Source organism: Pseudophryne corroboree, chromosome 4, assembly GCF_028390025.1.
Source record: "Pseudophryne corroboree isolate aPseCor3 chromosome 4, aPseCor3.hap2, whole genome shotgun sequence".
NCBI lineage: Eukaryota > Metazoa > Chordata > Amphibia > Anura > Myobatrachidae > Pseudophryne > Pseudophryne corroboree.
The window spans coordinates 585,827,757-585,845,270 of NC_086447.1; the positions used below are offsets into that span (position 1 = coordinate 585,827,757).

General features: G+C 41.5%; 1 protein-coding gene across 1 annotated transcript; it reads right to left on the reverse strand.

Moving 5' to 3' along the window:
* Positions 1-202: 202 nt before the first annotated feature.
* On the reverse strand, positions 203-1,594 carry LOC134910962 (paraneoplastic antigen Ma1 homolog). The gene has a single exon (XM_063919353.1). It carries the CDS (start codon positions 1,592-1,594, stop codon positions 203-205), a length of 1,392 nt encoding a protein of 463 aa, XP_063775423.1.
* Positions 1,595-17,514: the final 15,920 nt, after the last annotated feature.

A 17,514-nucleotide genomic window follows, 5' to 3' on the forward strand; every position in this document is an offset into this window, starting at 1 on the left:
CCACTGAGTGGTTGTATGGGTATATCTGATATATGATCATTATACCAAGTTTCAAAGATTATAGACACCTGGGATCCACTATCTAAAAGTACCTTACAGTTATTTCCATTAATAGATGCAGGAACTATGGGAGTAGGCCCCAATAAACCCTCTGGCACTTTTCCATTCCACCAGGAATTCCCCATTGCACAGAAGCTGACTTCTAGGGGGACTGTGAGGGGTTCACAGCCCTCCCCTGTTCGTTTCCCTGCCCCGTAGAATTTCCTTGATGTGCGTTATAATTGGTTACAGGAGTCCTTGAAGATGATCCATCAGTATTAGCATTACATTCAAAGGCTCTGTGTCCTATCCTACCACATCTAAAACATCCTCTTCCTCTATTATTGTAAGAATTTCCCCTTCCAATACCTCGATCGGATGAATTGTTATTACTCCTCTGAGAAGAATTTCCTGAGTTTCGGCTACTTTGAGAGGATATAAATTGCTCTATTTTCTTATTTTGCTCCTCTATCATTTTAACTATTTTATCTTCTAAAGGATTTATTTCTACAGAGGGTTGAACAACTTTAACTTTTTTTACGGTTTTTTCTCTCATTTCAATTAGTACTTCTTCCTGCTTTATTTCTTTTAACAATTCATTAAAAGTAAGAATAGGTTCCCTTGTTCCTGAGCATCTAAATTTATGGGCTACAGAATCAGTTGTCAATGCTCCCCTCAGTAACTGTTTCATTCTGCTTCTATCCACTTCATCCCGTGTAATTCCACCTTTTTCTACTATCTTGTATAAAAGTTTGTCCAATCTTATTAAGTACGTACTTAACTTTTCTCCAGGTTCCTGAAACGTATGATGTAATCTAGATGTTAAATCCCCTACATCTTCTAACGTACCATAGGCATAATCTAGAGCCTCGAAATACGTCTCAAGAGTAGCTTGAGGATTACTTCGTCTAGCTGCTTGTATTATTCCCATGGCGGGTCCCCTTAGGCTTTCAACCACTCTTTGTCTTTTTATTTGATCAGGGCATTGCCATTCCTCAGCTTGTTGAACAGCAGCTTCCTTCCACGATTCGTACGTTTCTTCACCCAGTGGTACAGGCACCGTCCCAGAAAATATTCGTAATCTCCTGTAGCTCCCTTCATAGTGCCAGCGTTCTAACTGGGTAACTACTCTATCTACCATCGTCTCAAACTGTGACCCATCTACATTTGCACCATTTCCTTGTGTATTACTATGTGCATTTTCCCTTTCAGGGGTATCCCTAGAAGTGGATATATGTGCATTACTAGCTTCCTCATCTTTCTTCTTAGGCCAGATAATATGCCACCTCCTCCCAATTTCCTCATTTGCCATTATCATTATTGGTATCATACATGGGTCTAGTTCCCTTTCAGTCTCTATTAATATGGCTATTTCCTCTCTCCATTTATCCACAATTTTAGGTCTTTTGACCCCATATAATTTGTCTATAATTGTTCTTATGACTTCTTCATCTGAAAATTCAGAGAAATTCCCTCCTATTGCTATACATTTTTTAGGATTTTTTTCTTTTTGCAAACACCAAGTGTATATATCCTCTCCTGTTAAATTTTCCATTTTTACTAAGATCGTAATCTCAGCAGCAATGCCTCCAAATGTAACCCCCCCTTTACCGCTCTAACTATAGGTGCTAGGTCTCTCACCAAAGGGATGGTTACTCTATCTAGTAATGTGCCTCCACCCAAGCTATTGATGGACTACAGGCTGCCTGGGATGCCTGAATTCTGGTAGTATGTAAATTATAGTAATTATGTTATCTCTAGATGAATGTCAATTAATACATATTACTCATGTACCTGTTCTTTTCTTCCAGTTCTTCAATCAACGTCCAGCAACAGCAGATGGTAAGTATAATATTTTTAATAAAAGATAACACTTCCCACACACATATATATGTATATTCAAATATATAGTTTCCTAGCTACCCCACCTTCCTATACAATTTAATTGCATGCAATACAAAAAAACTATATGGTTTAAACCTCAATAAATGAGTGACCCGGGTACTCTTAATGAAATAGATAGTGCACTATTAGGGCCCATAAAATTCATAAAAGTAATAACAATTTAACATTACACTGAAATAATAACATCTTCCTTTAGTGACTTTCAATATGTTGATGAATTGTTCAGCTCAAGGTAGAATGTTACTGTTGCAATTTCTGTTCTGTAGAGTGTCACTTATGTATCCTTTTCTCTAGCTAAATAGAAAGTATCTATTCCTTCAAGTTGGCTATCTCTTTTCCACAATAAAAGTATGCTTGTATCTACTCAATATTATATCCAACTCCTCTGTGAGGTTTATCTCTGGTGGTTTTGTCTCTTAATGCTGAACAATGCTCCCATTTACTTTTACTGTATAAATGTCCTTTTAACTCCTCTGAGGCTTTGTTTTTAAACTGTCTCTTAAGCGATGTTTTCAGTAAAGATATTAAACAAAATATATTAACAATCTTGGTTGTTTCTTAGTCTTTATCTCCTGGCTCTATGCTGTAAATACCTTAATAAGTTTCATATGATGTCATGGGGATAATAACAGTAACCTGGGTTCCACGGGCTCCTAAGAGTACTCTTTACAGTACATCAATTCACTGTACTTATTCAGGTACTGCCGGCTTTCTTTCCCCTTTACTGGTATTAAAATTAGGCAGTTTACATAGAGACAGTCAGTAACTGTAGAGGTAATTATTTGACTAGTTCATATATTCATGTTACCCCCACTCACTGGAATCATGCAGGTTGTTCAACTTCTCCAGGGCACTACCCAAATACTGTGTTACCAGAGAAAAGCACTAGGAGTATAGAGTGGCTATTATCCGCTATGCTCTCTATATTAGTAAACTGCTGCCTTAATAGTCTATGGTCACTGCTTAGTGCTGCTGCTTCTATCCTAGTATAAGTTAAATGTTCCTCAGCTTATTACTGTCTGCTGTGCATAGTATTAAGTAAGTGGTAGCTTTGTTTTTCACTTACATATCCACAGCACAACGGTACTGCTCTGAGTGCTCCCCCGACTCCTCCTCTGATCAGCAACTGTCAGGCAGGCTCCGCCCCTCTACTGCTTATTGGGCCTCTGCTTCTGCTCTGCCTCTAGAGGGAAGGGTAAGCTAATTCTGCCGTTGGCGTCAGTGTTGCCATGGCGCCATGCCATCACCTCCGATGGATCCAGCCTTGCACCGCCGCTCACCCGAACATCACCGTCGGCACAACACCACAGCGGCGGCTCCTGGCGCGATCTCCGCCTCTCCACCTGACACCTCAGCGATAACAAGGTCAGTCAGCAGCAGCTTCCTGGCGCATTGTCTATTTATCCCTTCCAATTGCCCTCTCTGGCTGCGCACCCTAAGCTACTCCTGCCGCTGCTGTAATGTTTACAGTGCTACAGCTCTTAGCAGCGCTGGAGACCTAGGTGCGAGCACTGAGAGGGGGATCTGCAGTCTAACGTCCGCCGGCGGGAGCGCCTTATATATACATATCTACCCGCTCGCGGACCCTTTCTCTTGCACACGGCCCGCTGTTACCGGCTCGTGGCCCCCTCTAGTATTGCACACGGCTCTCTGTTACCGGCTCGTGGCCCCCTCTAGTATTGCACACGGCCCTCTGTTACCGGCGCGCGGGTCCTCCCCCACAGCAGCAACAACCCTTAAAACCCTATCCACTAGTATTATTATTAAACCCACCTCACCCATCACTGTGCTATCCTGCCCCTTCACCAATCCATCAATACAGCTCCGATGGGTATATATATATACATATACAGGCACAATAAATGTACACGTTACCCTACTGTTTATAAAACATATATACATCTACTATTCCCACATATAAATTTCATTAACATATATATACATATTACCAAAATACAATTATATCAGTTTATAACCTCTATGTCTATTTATACATATATATATATATATTATATTATATAGCCTGATATAAGGCTACATTAATAACAATGAACATATTAGCATGATACACAGTCCCTTTGACTACTGGGAGGAAAAAAGGTAATTTGGAGGGCCTTGTACAAAGTCGCTTTGGTGTACTTAAGCTGTCCACCCTCCAGTGGGTATACAGAAAGAGACTTACCTTGTAAGCAATTGGTGTAGGAGGCTACTGCTAAAAAATGAGGAAAAACTGATGTCCATTAAAATGAATTACAAAATCTATGAGGAATACCTGTGCCACCAATTACAACAAACAGAAACTTCTTCTGCATCTGAGGATTCCAGTGGGGATGAGCTAATATTATTTGATGATGATGATGATGATGATGATGATGATTATATTAAAAACAGTGAGGTTGGCGATGATGATAATGATGATGCATCTAACATGTTCCAGATGTGATGAACAACAACACTGTTGACTGCCTTAATTTCATTGACAACTATGTGGGGGCACAAAGTAATCACTTCAGCCACAAAAGTGACAGTTCCTGTATCTGAAGTGCTTAGTTTGTTAAACTGTGCATGCCATTTTTAATATACAACATATGGGTGGGCAGGAGGCACAATTCCATCGGGCACCATTTTTCTTTCCATTATGGGCTGTATTTTTGGGTGGCATAGGTGATGGTCTTCTGTCAGTCACAAGTCAATCCATTACCAGCTCATACTTCTTTCTTATCATGCTGTCTACTGTGTGCTTGACTGGCAGTGTATAATAAATTACTTAGAAATAATAATAGTTGTATAACACTGTTATTTGGGGGGACATTGTTGACGGTCTTTCTGCATAGACAAATATTTTTATTGGTTATAGCTCTAATACATATATTTCTTGTTTAAAATGTGTTGCAAATTAGTAATGTGTTGCCTCACAAAAAAGATCTTCACAGAATTATGGATCGTTTTTACTGTTGTATTATTATTTAGTAATATGCACAAGAGAAATTATTCACAACAGTCAAAGCAAATGCTTACAAGCTAGTAAATCATGGAGAAGCAGAAAATATCTTTCTCTGGTGCACCTTATAAATATACTACAGGAGTGTGTTACCCAATTAGGAAGGAGGACAGAGGGAGTAGTATGGTGAGCAGGTCAGCCTCATAATCAAGGCCGAATTAAGGGCCACATAGGCCTGGAGATGAAAATATTCAAGGGCCTATTGTGAGAAATGGGGAAGGTGTGATCAGTGCTGTGCGGATGTGGTGAGAGCCATGTGGGCTTGCACATCCCCTACACTATCAGCTGCAATGTCTCCCTAAATATGTAAAAATATAAAGAAATTGAATAATTTGGGAGAACAATAGAAATGCAATCTTATTAGTTATTATTTATGGCCGACCATGTGGCCAGCTGGTGGCTAGTAATCATCATGCAGCCATGATGATGGGCCTGTTTTTATGTGGAGGCCTGGAGCTGTAGCTCCATACATCCCTTTGTTAATAGGTCCCTGCTTGCAATATTTGTTAGTGCAAGATAGGCTTATTGGAGTCTGCAGCTCTGCAGTGCAACTATTAATTTTCTTGGCTACTCTTTAAATCCTAGTGGAATCCTTGTGCATTAACACTGTATACTTTTTAGAGATGTGCAGTTTGGATTCTGAGGAATCCGAACCCCTCTGAACACGGGCATCCAAGCGCACTGATGCTCGGGTGTTCCCGCTAGACTAGGATGCCAGCAAGAGGCCGAACGTCATAGTCCCAATGTCAGATTCTCACCGGACTTGGATTCTATAAAAGCTGCCGTGGCGCGCCATTTCCCGGAGATAGCAGCACGCTGACGTGTGCTGCGCATACTCTGCATTAAAAAACAAACAAAAAAACATAACTCTGTAGTTAAAAAACTATATATTGGGGGGTACATTTATATTTAGTAGGGAAAGGAAGTGGAACAGACTGCGTCAGACTCAGTATAAGGAATACACTGCTGCAAGTCTGCAACTGCTATGTCTAGAGTCTTGTAAAGTTTGATTTACTTACAAAGCAGTACCTTGCTACACTAGAGTTATAGCCGCTGCGGCCGCTAAACATAAGTTAATAACCGCTAGGATATTTATGTACCTTACGTATACACGCCGACACGCTGTTCGCACAATGCAGCGACATGTGGCTGAATACACCTTATTCCCCAAACAAGAATGGAATGCGACACCAGTAGTTAAATGTTATGTTGTGGTCCAAAGCATCAACAATATTTACTCAAAAGATACAAGTAAAAGATACAACAATATTACAGAGAAGAGATACAACCAATAGTACATACGTTTGTTCACCAGCGCTCGCGGATCCAGGCCTGTCAGTCTTAGCAAGATGACCTTTAGAGAATAGACTGAGCCTGGCCAGGAAGCCTTTCTTTTTTACCATGGGTCCAAATTCAATACAATGGGGAATGTAAGCTCTTCTCCCATAGGTCATGGGGCAGGTCACTTACAGTACATGAGGGGTCATAGATTGGTTTGAATGAGTGGGCAATGCTTGGTCCAGCTGTGCTTGCAGGTCTCCACCACCGGGTTCCCGCCGAATATCAAGAGTACAGTATTTACAGTATTTGTGAATATTAGAGTTCTGCGCATATCTATTTGCAGAAACGTGCGATTAACTGCACATAACAACCGGAACATAGATCTCGAAATACTGCACATCTGGATACCAAACACTAAGTCCTAACCTTGCTCTGTCCCCTCACATCCTGTAAAGCTGGATATCTCTATTGTTCTACCCTTTGAGTAAATGTAACTTGCTGGCAATGTGTGTGGAGACTATGTGTAAATTGTGCACTATATAAATTGTATATTGAATATGTCTTTGTAGCTTTTCTGTGCGAATGCGCGTGCTACCGTATATACTCATACCATGCACCAATGCGCAAGGCTCGCGAACCAGTGTACGTAGCATGCATAAATGTGTTTGCACGTGAAGTATGTGTGTAATATTTTCGACTTCGACAGTCTTACAAGGGGCTGTACTGTAGAGGGTACACAGTGTTGACTCTGCTGTTATAATTATAACTGTGCTGTGTCCACTTCAGACTCAGAGTCTCATAAGGGGGTGAACTGTACCCTAGTGCGCTTTCTTCACGTACATCTAACCCTGTGATTCACACAGTTTGAAAGGAGCTGCAAGTTATATAAAAAATATTTTGTTAATTTCTATTGTTTGTACTATTTGGTGCCCTGTACCCTAGTGTCCTTTATACTCATGTGCATATAACCGTGTGATTCACGCAGTTTGAAAGGAGCTGCAAGTTATATAAAAAAAAAAACTAAAAAAAAAATGTTTTTTTGTTAATTTCTATTGTATGTACTATTTGGTGCGCTGTACCCTAGAGTTCTTTCCTCACATGCATCTAACCAGGTGATTTATGCAGTTTGAAAGTAGCTGTAAGCTATATAAAATATATTGTTAATTTCTATTGTTTGTAGAGATGTGATGTGGACACTTTTTGGCTTTTGTGTTTTAGTTTTGGATCTGGATTGGTTTGCTAGAACCACCCTTTTGGATTTTGGTTTTGGATCTGGATGATTTTTGAAAAAAAACAACCCATAAAAACAGCTAAAATCACAGCATTTGGGGGTAATTTTGATCTTACAGTATTATTAACCTCAATAACATTAATTTCCACTCATTTCCAGTCTATTCTGAACACCTCAAAATATTGGTATTAGGCCAAAAGGTTGCACAAAGGTCGCTGGATGACTAAGCTAAGCGACACAAGTGGGCGGCACAAACACCTGGCCCATCTAGGATTGGCACCTGTAGTGGCAGACAGGATGGAAGTTTTAAAAACTAGGTCCCAAAGAGCACATAATACAAAGAAAAAAAGAGGTGCACTGAGGTCGCTGGATGACTAAGCTAAGCGACAGAAGAGGTGGCAAAAACACCTGGCCGCAATTAATCCCCCCACCAAAAAAGAAGCAATGAATCTCTCCTTGTACAAACTGGCTCTACAGAGGCAAGATGTCATCCTCATCTTCATCCTCTGATTCCTCACCCCTTTCAATGTGCGCATCCTCATCCTCGCAGGATATTAATTCGTCCCCACTGGAATCCACCATCACAGGTCCCTGTGTACTTTCTGGAGGCATTTTGCTGGTAAATGTCTTCCTGGAGGAATTTATCATTAATTTTGATGAACATTCATCTTCTCCACATTTTGTGGAAGTAACCTCCTACGCTATTCGCTGACAAGGTTACCGGCTGCAGTAAACAATCTTTCGGAGTACACACTGGAGTGGGGGCAACTTAGGTAAAAAAAAGCCAATTTGTGCAAGGGCCTCCAAATTGCCTCTTTTTCCTGCCAGTGCACATACGGACTGTCTGCCATGCCTACTTGGACGCTTTCACTCATATAATCCTCCACCATTCTTTCAATGGTGACAGCAACATATGAAGTGACAGTAGACATGTCAGTAATCGTTGGCAGGTCCTTCAGTCTGGACCAGATATCAATACTTGCTCCTGACTGCCCTGCATCACCGCCAGCGGATGGCTGAGAAATTTTATCCTTTTCCTTGAAGCCCCAGTTGCGGGAGAAAATGAAGGCGGAGCTGTTGACGGGCCACATTCCGCTTGAGTTAACAATTTTCTCACCGGCAGGTCTTTGCACCTCGGCAGACTTGTGTCTGCTAGAAAGAGAGATACAACATAGGCTTTACACCTAGGATCGAGTACGGTGGCCAAAATGTAGTGCTCTGATTTCAACAGATTGACCACCCTTGAATCCTGGCAAAGCGAATGAAGGGCTCCTTCCACAAGTCCCACATACGTAGCGGAATCGCTCCGTCTTAGCTTCTCCTTCAATTTCTCCAGCTGCTTCTGCAAAAGCCTGATGAGGGGAATTACCTGACTCAAGCAGGCAGTGTCGGAACTGACTTCACATGTGACAAGTTCGAAGGGTTGGAGCACTTTGCACAACATGGAAATCTCCACTGCGCTTGAGTCAGGTGCATTCCCCCTCCTTTGCCTATATTGTAAGTGGATGTATAGGCTTGAATGGCCTTTTGCTGCTCCTCCATCCTTTGAAGCATATAGAAGGTTGAATTCCACCTCGTTACCACCTCTTCCTTCAGTTGATGGCAGGGTAGGGTCAATTTTGCGGCCCACCGACAGAATCTCCTGCACGCCACTGTCATTTAAAAAAAAATTCTGCACTACCAAATTAATTGTATGCGCAAAACATGCGTCATGCTGGAATTTCCCCAGATGTAACGCACGCACAATATTGGTGGTATTGTCGGACATCACAAATCTCCAGGAGAGTCTAAGTGGGGTAAGCCATTGTGTGATGATGTCCCTCAGTTTCCATAAGAGGTTGTCAGCAGTGTGTATGGAAAGTGGTGATACACAGCGTAGCCTGCCTAGGAATGAGTTGGTGTTTGCGAGATGCTGCTACTGGTGCCACTGCTGTTGTTGCTGCTGGAGGCAATACATCTACCCAGTGGGCTGTCACAGTCATGTAGTCCTTAGTTTGCCCTGCTCCACTTGTCCACCTGTCTGTGGTTATGTGTACAGTGGGTAAAACTGCATTTTTCAGGACACTGAGGACACTTTTTTCTTAATGTCCCTGCACAGTCCGAGAATCGATTTCCTAGTGAAATGGAATCTAGACAGGATTTCATACCAGGGACACAGTACGTCCATCAACTGCCTAAATCCCACTGCACTAATGGTGGATACTGGACACACGTCTAATACCAGCATAGTTGTTATGGCCACAGTAATCTGCTTTGCAACAGGGTGACTGCTGTCATATTACATCTTCCTCGCAAAGGACAGTTGGACAGTCATTTACGTAGTTGAAGTAGTACAAGTGGTCTTCCAACTTCCCCTGGGATGACGATCGATTCCCAACAGCAACAACAGCAGTGGCAGCATCAGTTTGTGTACCACTCTAGGATCCTCCGGAGGAATCCCGGTTAGGAGAGAATTTGTCAGTCATGCCAGTGACATGGCCTGCAGGACTACTGATGTTCCTGACTAAGGAGGATATTGATGTTGAGGGAGTTGGTGGTGTGGCTTGCAGGAGCTTGGGTACAAGAGGAAGAAGGGATTTAGGTGTCAGTGGACTTCTTACTCTCTTACCCAAAGTTTCTGAACTTGACAATGACTTCTGATGAATGCGCTGCAGGTGACATATAAGGGAGGATGTTCCTAGATGGTTAACGTCCTTAACCCTACTTATTACGGATTGACAAAGGCAGCAAACTGCTTGACACCTGTTGTCCGAATTTGTGGAGAAATAATTCCACACCGAAGAGGTGGCATTTTTGATATCTTGCACAGGCATGACAATGGGTTTATTCATCCGACAGACAACAACTGTCTCCCCCACTGCCTGATTTAAACAAACCACATCACCATCAGAATCCTTCTCGTCAATGCAGATACGGAATGCTGTTTTTTTGTGATTGGGGAGAATGTGGGTAGCTGCTCGACAGAAAAGCCGATTGATCGGGGCTTTACATGGGCACAGGGTGCCAGTCATCAGTGACCCAGGGCCCCCAGGAGGGAAGTATAGACTGGGCACTGAGAATAGGCATGTGCTGAGGGGCATATGCACTTGTGTAGGGGGTATCAATGTCTGCTGTTCTACACACAATTCATAGCAAATTTCTGCGTTGGATTGTTTTCTATTGATAGTACTTGCGAGTTGGTTCGATTGGTTATTGCTAATACATTACTAATGTGTAGGACAGTTTTAAAGAGAAATAACTGTGTTTGTGCTGCTGCTCTGTTGCTTAGCCAGGCTTGGCCTATATTGGTGAGGTGGTCGAAATTGACTGGAAATGAGAGGAAATTAATGTTATTGAGATTAATAAACCGTAGGAGCAAAAAAAGGCCAAAATTCTGTCATTTTAGCTGTTTTTATGATTTTTCTATAAAAATACAGATCCAAATCCAAAACCTGCAAGGGCGGTTTTGGCAAAACCAATCCAGTTCCAAAACACGAAGGAGATATAGATACAAAACCAAAAACACAAATCCTGAAAAATGGCCCAGCGCACACCCCTTCATAACATTAAAAATACTTCCTGCAAGTGCCGTATAGTTCTGTATACAGTGGAAATGTTTGTATATTGCTTTAAACTGGCAGGTTAATGTTATGTGACAACGTGGCACTGTGAGACATAGGTTCTATTCAATAATTCCTAGTACTAAACATGAACACACAGCATACTGCATAAAAATGGTAACTTGGCATTCTTGAGGGAATATTTATGCACAGACGGGCTTTTTTCCAGGAAAACACAGCTCAAAATAAGAAGCTTTTAGCTAACAACCCAAATCTCAAATTGTAATTAGGTCGCTAGATCATCTCTTAAAGTGGTTCCCTAAGTAAAGAAATGGCTTTAAACCAGATCCAAGTCTTATGTCTCAAGTGTAATGTATTTCTTATGACTTGATAGTAAACTGACAGGCAAGGACTAAAATACATTTTAGCTTCAGCACAGGTGAATCAGTTGAATTGACAGAATGAAATATCTGACTCACACAGTCTATATATGGTTTATTATTAGAATTTTTCTTTACATATTAACATAGTGACTCAGGATGAAAAAAATATATGTCTATCAAGTTATACTCCAAGAATGCAAGAATGGCAATTACTACAATTCCCTGGTTCAATCGGCCTAATTGTACTGCTTACTAAATATAGCAAATATCTTATATTTGAAAGAAAGGGAAAGGAATTTCATAGCCTAACTAATACTTAGCACAGAAACAGGACATGATTCAGAGTCACATGCAAGGAGGCCACATTTCAGATTTTTTTTTAACACTGTACATGGGTTTGAGGTGTTTATTTATTATTAAAGGTCGATTTTTATTCATTTCAAAGCAATCGATGGAAATCAACCTTTAGTAAATATACTTGAGTCTGTCTGAGGCATACGTATGAATCTCTGCAGCTCTGCAAACAATTGACACTAGCTTGCAAGTGAGCTGTATTTTCACTTGCGGCAAGCTTTCTGAAACTAGGAGCAAGTGGTCACTTGCACATAAATAAGTGTGCCATGGGCGTGTATATGGAATCAGAGCTGAGTGAATGCAGTGAACCATCTGATATCAAATAGATCTGTCCTGCACCAAGTATAGGGTAGTTGCAAATGCTTGCTGATTGTGATGATTATTTTCACGAGCAGATACATAGGGATAGTGCTGCATGAATACATGTACTGATCAGCATTAACATTCAAGTACGCAATGCATCTGTTTTGCATGTAACTGTAAATCAGGTCCATAATATAGAACATTTTTTAATTTGATGGGTAAATACATGGTCCCTTACAGTAGTGGTAGATGTTCTTGTGTCGTGATCCTGAATATGAAAAGTTAATTAAACACATATCTAATTTGTGTAAGTTTGTATGTAAGCTCTATATGGTAAGTATAAGCATAATTATGAAAATGTAAATTGTGTGTGATTTAGCCACGTGATTTGTAATGCCACAAACCTAATTGTTCATAGTGGGATGTGACGAGTTGAGGGATGGTTAGCATTTATATGTTCACGCAACTTATCGCTCTCCCATCAGAGGCAGCATCCTCTAGGACGTAAGAGAAAATAGGATTTTAATTACCTCCTGGTAAATCCTTTTCCCATAGTCCGTAGAGGATGCTGGGCGCCCGCCCATCGCTTCGTGATCCTGCAGTGGTTACTTAGTTCAGTACTGCTTAGTTCTTGGTTAAGTACTGTTTGTTACTTGGTAAGTAATATTGTTCAGCCGTTGCTGATGTTTCAAGCTAGTTAGCTTGGTTTGCCTTGTGTGTGAGCTGGTGTGAATCTCGCAACCATCTGTGTAAAATCCTTCTTTCGAAGATGTCCGTCTCCTCGGGCACAGTTTCTAGACTGAGTCTGGTAGGAGGGGCATAGAGGGCGGGGCCGGCCCACACTCTTAAAGTGCCAATGGCTCCTAGTGGACCCGTCTATACCCCATGGTACTAATGTGGACCCCAGAATCCTCTACGGACTACAAGAAAAGGATTTACCGTAGGTAATTAAAATCCTTTTTTTTATATTGAACCTCATTCTCCATTTAGACGCCCAGATTTCAAGTTTAGATAAATCATTCTGCAGAGACTCCACATCTATTTCCGAATTAATTACCATACACAATTTAGTTTCATCTGAAAAGATTGAGACTGTGCTTTCCAGGCCTATTTCTAGGTCATTAATAAATATGTTGAACAGTAGTGGCCCGACTACGGACCCTTGTGGTATTCCATTGACTACTGGGGTCCAGCTTGAGGACTTCCTGTTGACCACTACTCGCTGTACTCTGTTATCCAGCCAGTTACTTATCCATGTACAAACAGTTTTTCCTAGGCCAAGCTTCTTTAATTTGATGATCAGTCTCCTGTGAGGAACTGTATCGGAGGCTTTTGCAAAATATAAGAAGACCACATCCACTGCTTTTCCCTGGTCAAGATTATCGCTCACTTCCTCGTAGAAGCTAATTAAGTTATTTTGACATGATCTATCCCTCACAAACCCATGCTGGTTCTTGCTAATAATCTAAGCGGTCTCTAGATACTCCTGTATGCTATCCTTTAGAATTCCTTCCAATATTTTCCCCACTATAGACATCAAACTAACTGGTCTGTAGTTACCCGGATGATTTTTGGATCCCTTTTTAAATAATGGCACTCCCTCAGCTGTACGCCAATCCTTTGGTACCATGCCTTATCTAATTTAACTATTGAAAATCAAGTATAGGGGTCTTGCTAGTTGTGACCTAAGCTCCATAAGAACCCTTGGGTGAAGTCCATCAGGACCAGGTGATTTAGTAACCTTAATTTTGCTTAGTCTCTCCCGGACTACTTCTTCACTTAAAAAAGTATCTAACCACGAATCATTACTGTCATTATCGTTATGCACTTCTCCCACCATCAGTTCTTCTCTGGTGAACACTGATGAAAAAAATTTGTTCAGTATTTCCGCTTTTATTTAGTCATCATTTATCAATACTCCAAATTCATCTTTTATTGGACCTATATTCTCCTTTTCTAACCTTTTACTGTTTATGTATTTTAAAAAAACTTTTTAAGATTGGTTTTACTCTCTATAGCGATTGCTTTTCATTTTCCATTTTAGCTGCTCTTATTGCTTTTTTTCGTTTTTTATTGCATTCCTTGTAATACTGGAATGACTCCTCAGTCTTAGGTCCTCTGCTTTTCTCTATCTATACCACATCTCTTGGCAAATTAATCAATTCTTTCGGTTTTCAGTACCATCTGTATGCAGATGATACTCAAATCTACTTATCCTCATCTGATTTGTCACCATCTGTATTGGGCCATGTCACTGAATGCCTTTCTGCCATTTCATCTTGGATTACATCTCGCCACCTCAAACTTAATATTTCCAAAACAGAATTATTTGTATTTCCACCGGCCAATAGTAGTTTCCAACCTGATATCTCTATCACTGTTGAAAACTCGGCAATCATCTCTACCCCTCAAGCTCGCTGCCTAGGTGTCATTCTTGACTCTGAACTGTCCTTTGTTCCCCACATTCAATCTGTCTCAAGATCATGTTACATACATCTAAGAAACATATCCAAAATATGACCATATCTTACACAAGACACAGCAAAAACTCCAATCCATGCTCTCATTATCTCCCGCATTGATTATTGTAATAGTCTCCTGACCGGTCTTCCCAAACATAGGCTCTCACCACTACAATCCATTTTGAATGCAGCTGCGAGGCTAATCTTCCTCGCCAGACGTTCATTGTCTGCAGATCCGTTCTGTCAGTCCCTCCATTGGTTACCGGTATTCTACCGTATTAAATATAAAATACTTTTACTCACATACAAGGCTATTAACCAAACTGCACCAACATACATCTCTTCACTCATCTCAAAATATCACCCTACCCGACCTTTCCGCTCTGCACAAGATCTACATCTCTCATCCACACGCATTACTTGTTCACACTCAAAATTACAGGACTTTATCCGGGCTTCTCCCACTCTGTGGAATGCCCTCCCACGCACAGTAAGACTCGCCTCTAGTCTCCAAACCTTTAAACGTTCCCTGAAAACTCACCTCTTCAGACAAACCTATCCTAGAGATGAGCGGGTTCGGTTCTCCGAGATCCGAACCCCCCCGAACTTCACCTATTTTACATGGTTCCGAGGCAGCCTCGGATCTTCCCGCCTTGCTCGGTTAACCCAAACGCAGCCGAACGTCATCATCCCGCTGTCGGATTCTCGCGAGATTCGTATTCTATATAAAGAGCCGCGTGTCGCAGCCATTTTCACTCGTGCATTGGAGATTGAACGGAGAGGACGATGCTGCGTTCTCTCCCTGAAAAGCTCCGTAATCTGTGCTCAGTGTGCTGCAAATATCTGTGCTCAGTGTGCTGCATATATCTGTGCTCAGTGTGCTGCAAATATCTACGTTCTCTGCCTGAAAACGCTCCATATTTGTGCTCAGTGTGCTGCAAATATCTGTGCTCAATGTGCTGCATTTTGGTGACCAGCAGTATACATATAGTACAGTACAGTAGGCCATTGCTGTATCTTGCAGCTCTGTGTCAAGTATACTATCCATATCTGTGCTGCATTATTGTGAGCAGTATATAGTAGGACAGTGCAGCATTTTGGTGACCAGCAGTATACATAGAGTACAGTACAGTAGGCCATTGCTGTATCTTGCAGCTCTGTGTCACGTATACTATCTCTGTACTGCATTATTGTGAGCAGTATATAGTAGGACAGTGACAGCATTTTAGTGACCAGCAGTATACATATAGTACAGTACAGTAGGCCATTGCTGTATCTTGCAGCTCTGTGTCAAGTATACTATCTCTGTGCTGCATTATTGTGAGCAGTATATAGTAGGACAGTGCAGCATTTTGGTGACCAACAGTATACATATAGTACAGTACATTAGGCCATTGCTGTATCTTGCAGCTCTGTGTTAAGTATACTATCTCTGTGCTGCATTATTGTGAGCAGTATATAGTAGGACAGTGCAGCATTTTGGTGACCAGCAGTATACATATAGTACAGTACAGTAGGCCATTGCTGTATCTTGCAGCTCTATGTTAAGTATACTATCTCTGTGCTGCATTATTGTGAGCAGTATATAGTAGGACAGTGCAGCATTTTGGTGACCAGCAGCATACATATAGTACAGTACAGTAGGCCACTGCTGTATCTTGCAGCTCTATGTTAAGTATACTATCTCTGTGCTGCATTATTGTGAGCAGTATATAGTAGGACAGTGCAGCATTTTGGTGACCAGCAGTATACATATAGTACAGTACAGTAGGCCATTGCTGTATCTTGCAGCTCTGTGTCAAGTATACTATACATATCTGTGCTGCATTATTGTGAGCAGTATATAGTAGTACAGTGCAGCATTGTGGTGACCAGTATACTACAGTACAATAGTCCAGTGCTGTTCTCGCTGCTCAGTGTCAGTTCTCCGTAGTATCATCAGTGCTCAGTAAAATCAGTGCTCAGTATAATCAGTGATTGATCAGTATAATCAGTTCTCAGTATAATCAGTGCGCTGTTAGACGTGCGCCCGTTTTGCGCCATTAGTGTATTGGGATTTAGACAATTGATGAAGTTATTGTGTCCTCGGTACAAAATCCCATCTAGATTCCACTTCACTAGGCAGGCGATAGCGAGATTTTACCAATTAATATCAGTGATTTATAATTAATTATTAATTACAGTGATCTTGCCAAATTATTCAAGTGATTTTGTCATTTTCTTCCAGTGATTTGGACCAATAATACCATTGATTAGAACAAATAATTCCTGTGATTTTGTCATTTTCTTCCAGTGATTTGGACCAATAATACCATTGATTAGAACGAATAATTCCTGTGATATTGGGGTGTTTGTGTTGCTTAGCTTAGCCATCCAGCGACCACAGTGCACCTCTTTTTCTCTTTTCTTTGCATCATGTGCTGTTTGGGGACTATTTTTTTAAGTGCCATCCTGTCTGACACTTCCGTATATGTCCAGTGGTACTGCCATTAGAGATGAGCGGGTTCGGTTCCTCTGAATCCGAACCCGCCCGAACTTCAGGTTTTTTACACGGGTCCGAGCAGGCTCGGATCTTCCCGCCTTGCTCGGCTAACCCGAGCGCGCCCGAACGTCATCATCACGCTGTCGGATTCTCGCGAGACTCGGATTCTATATAAGGAGCCGCGCGTCGCCGCCATTTTCACACGTGCATTGAGAGTCATAGGGAGAGGACGTGGCTGGCGTCCTCTCCGTTTAGAGAAGAGAGAGACACAGTATTTTGGGGAGCATTATTAGGAGGAGTACTACTATACTGTATACTACTATACTACTTGCTGAAGTGATATTTATACTAGATTAGATAATAGATAGTGTGACTGTAAGTGTATTATCTGACTTGTGGGGGAGACACTGACAGTGGGGAGCAGTTAGAGTCTGAGAGCAGGACTCAGGAGTACATATAACGTACAGTGCACACTTTTGCTGCCAGAGTCAGTGCCACACTGCCATTGTTGTGACCACACTGACCACCAGTATA

Coding starts and splice junctions, on each gene's coding strand:
- LOC134910962 (XM_063919353.1), bottom strand. CDS start 1,594: ATGGAAAATTTAACAGGAGAGGATATATACACTTGGTGTTTGCAAAAA.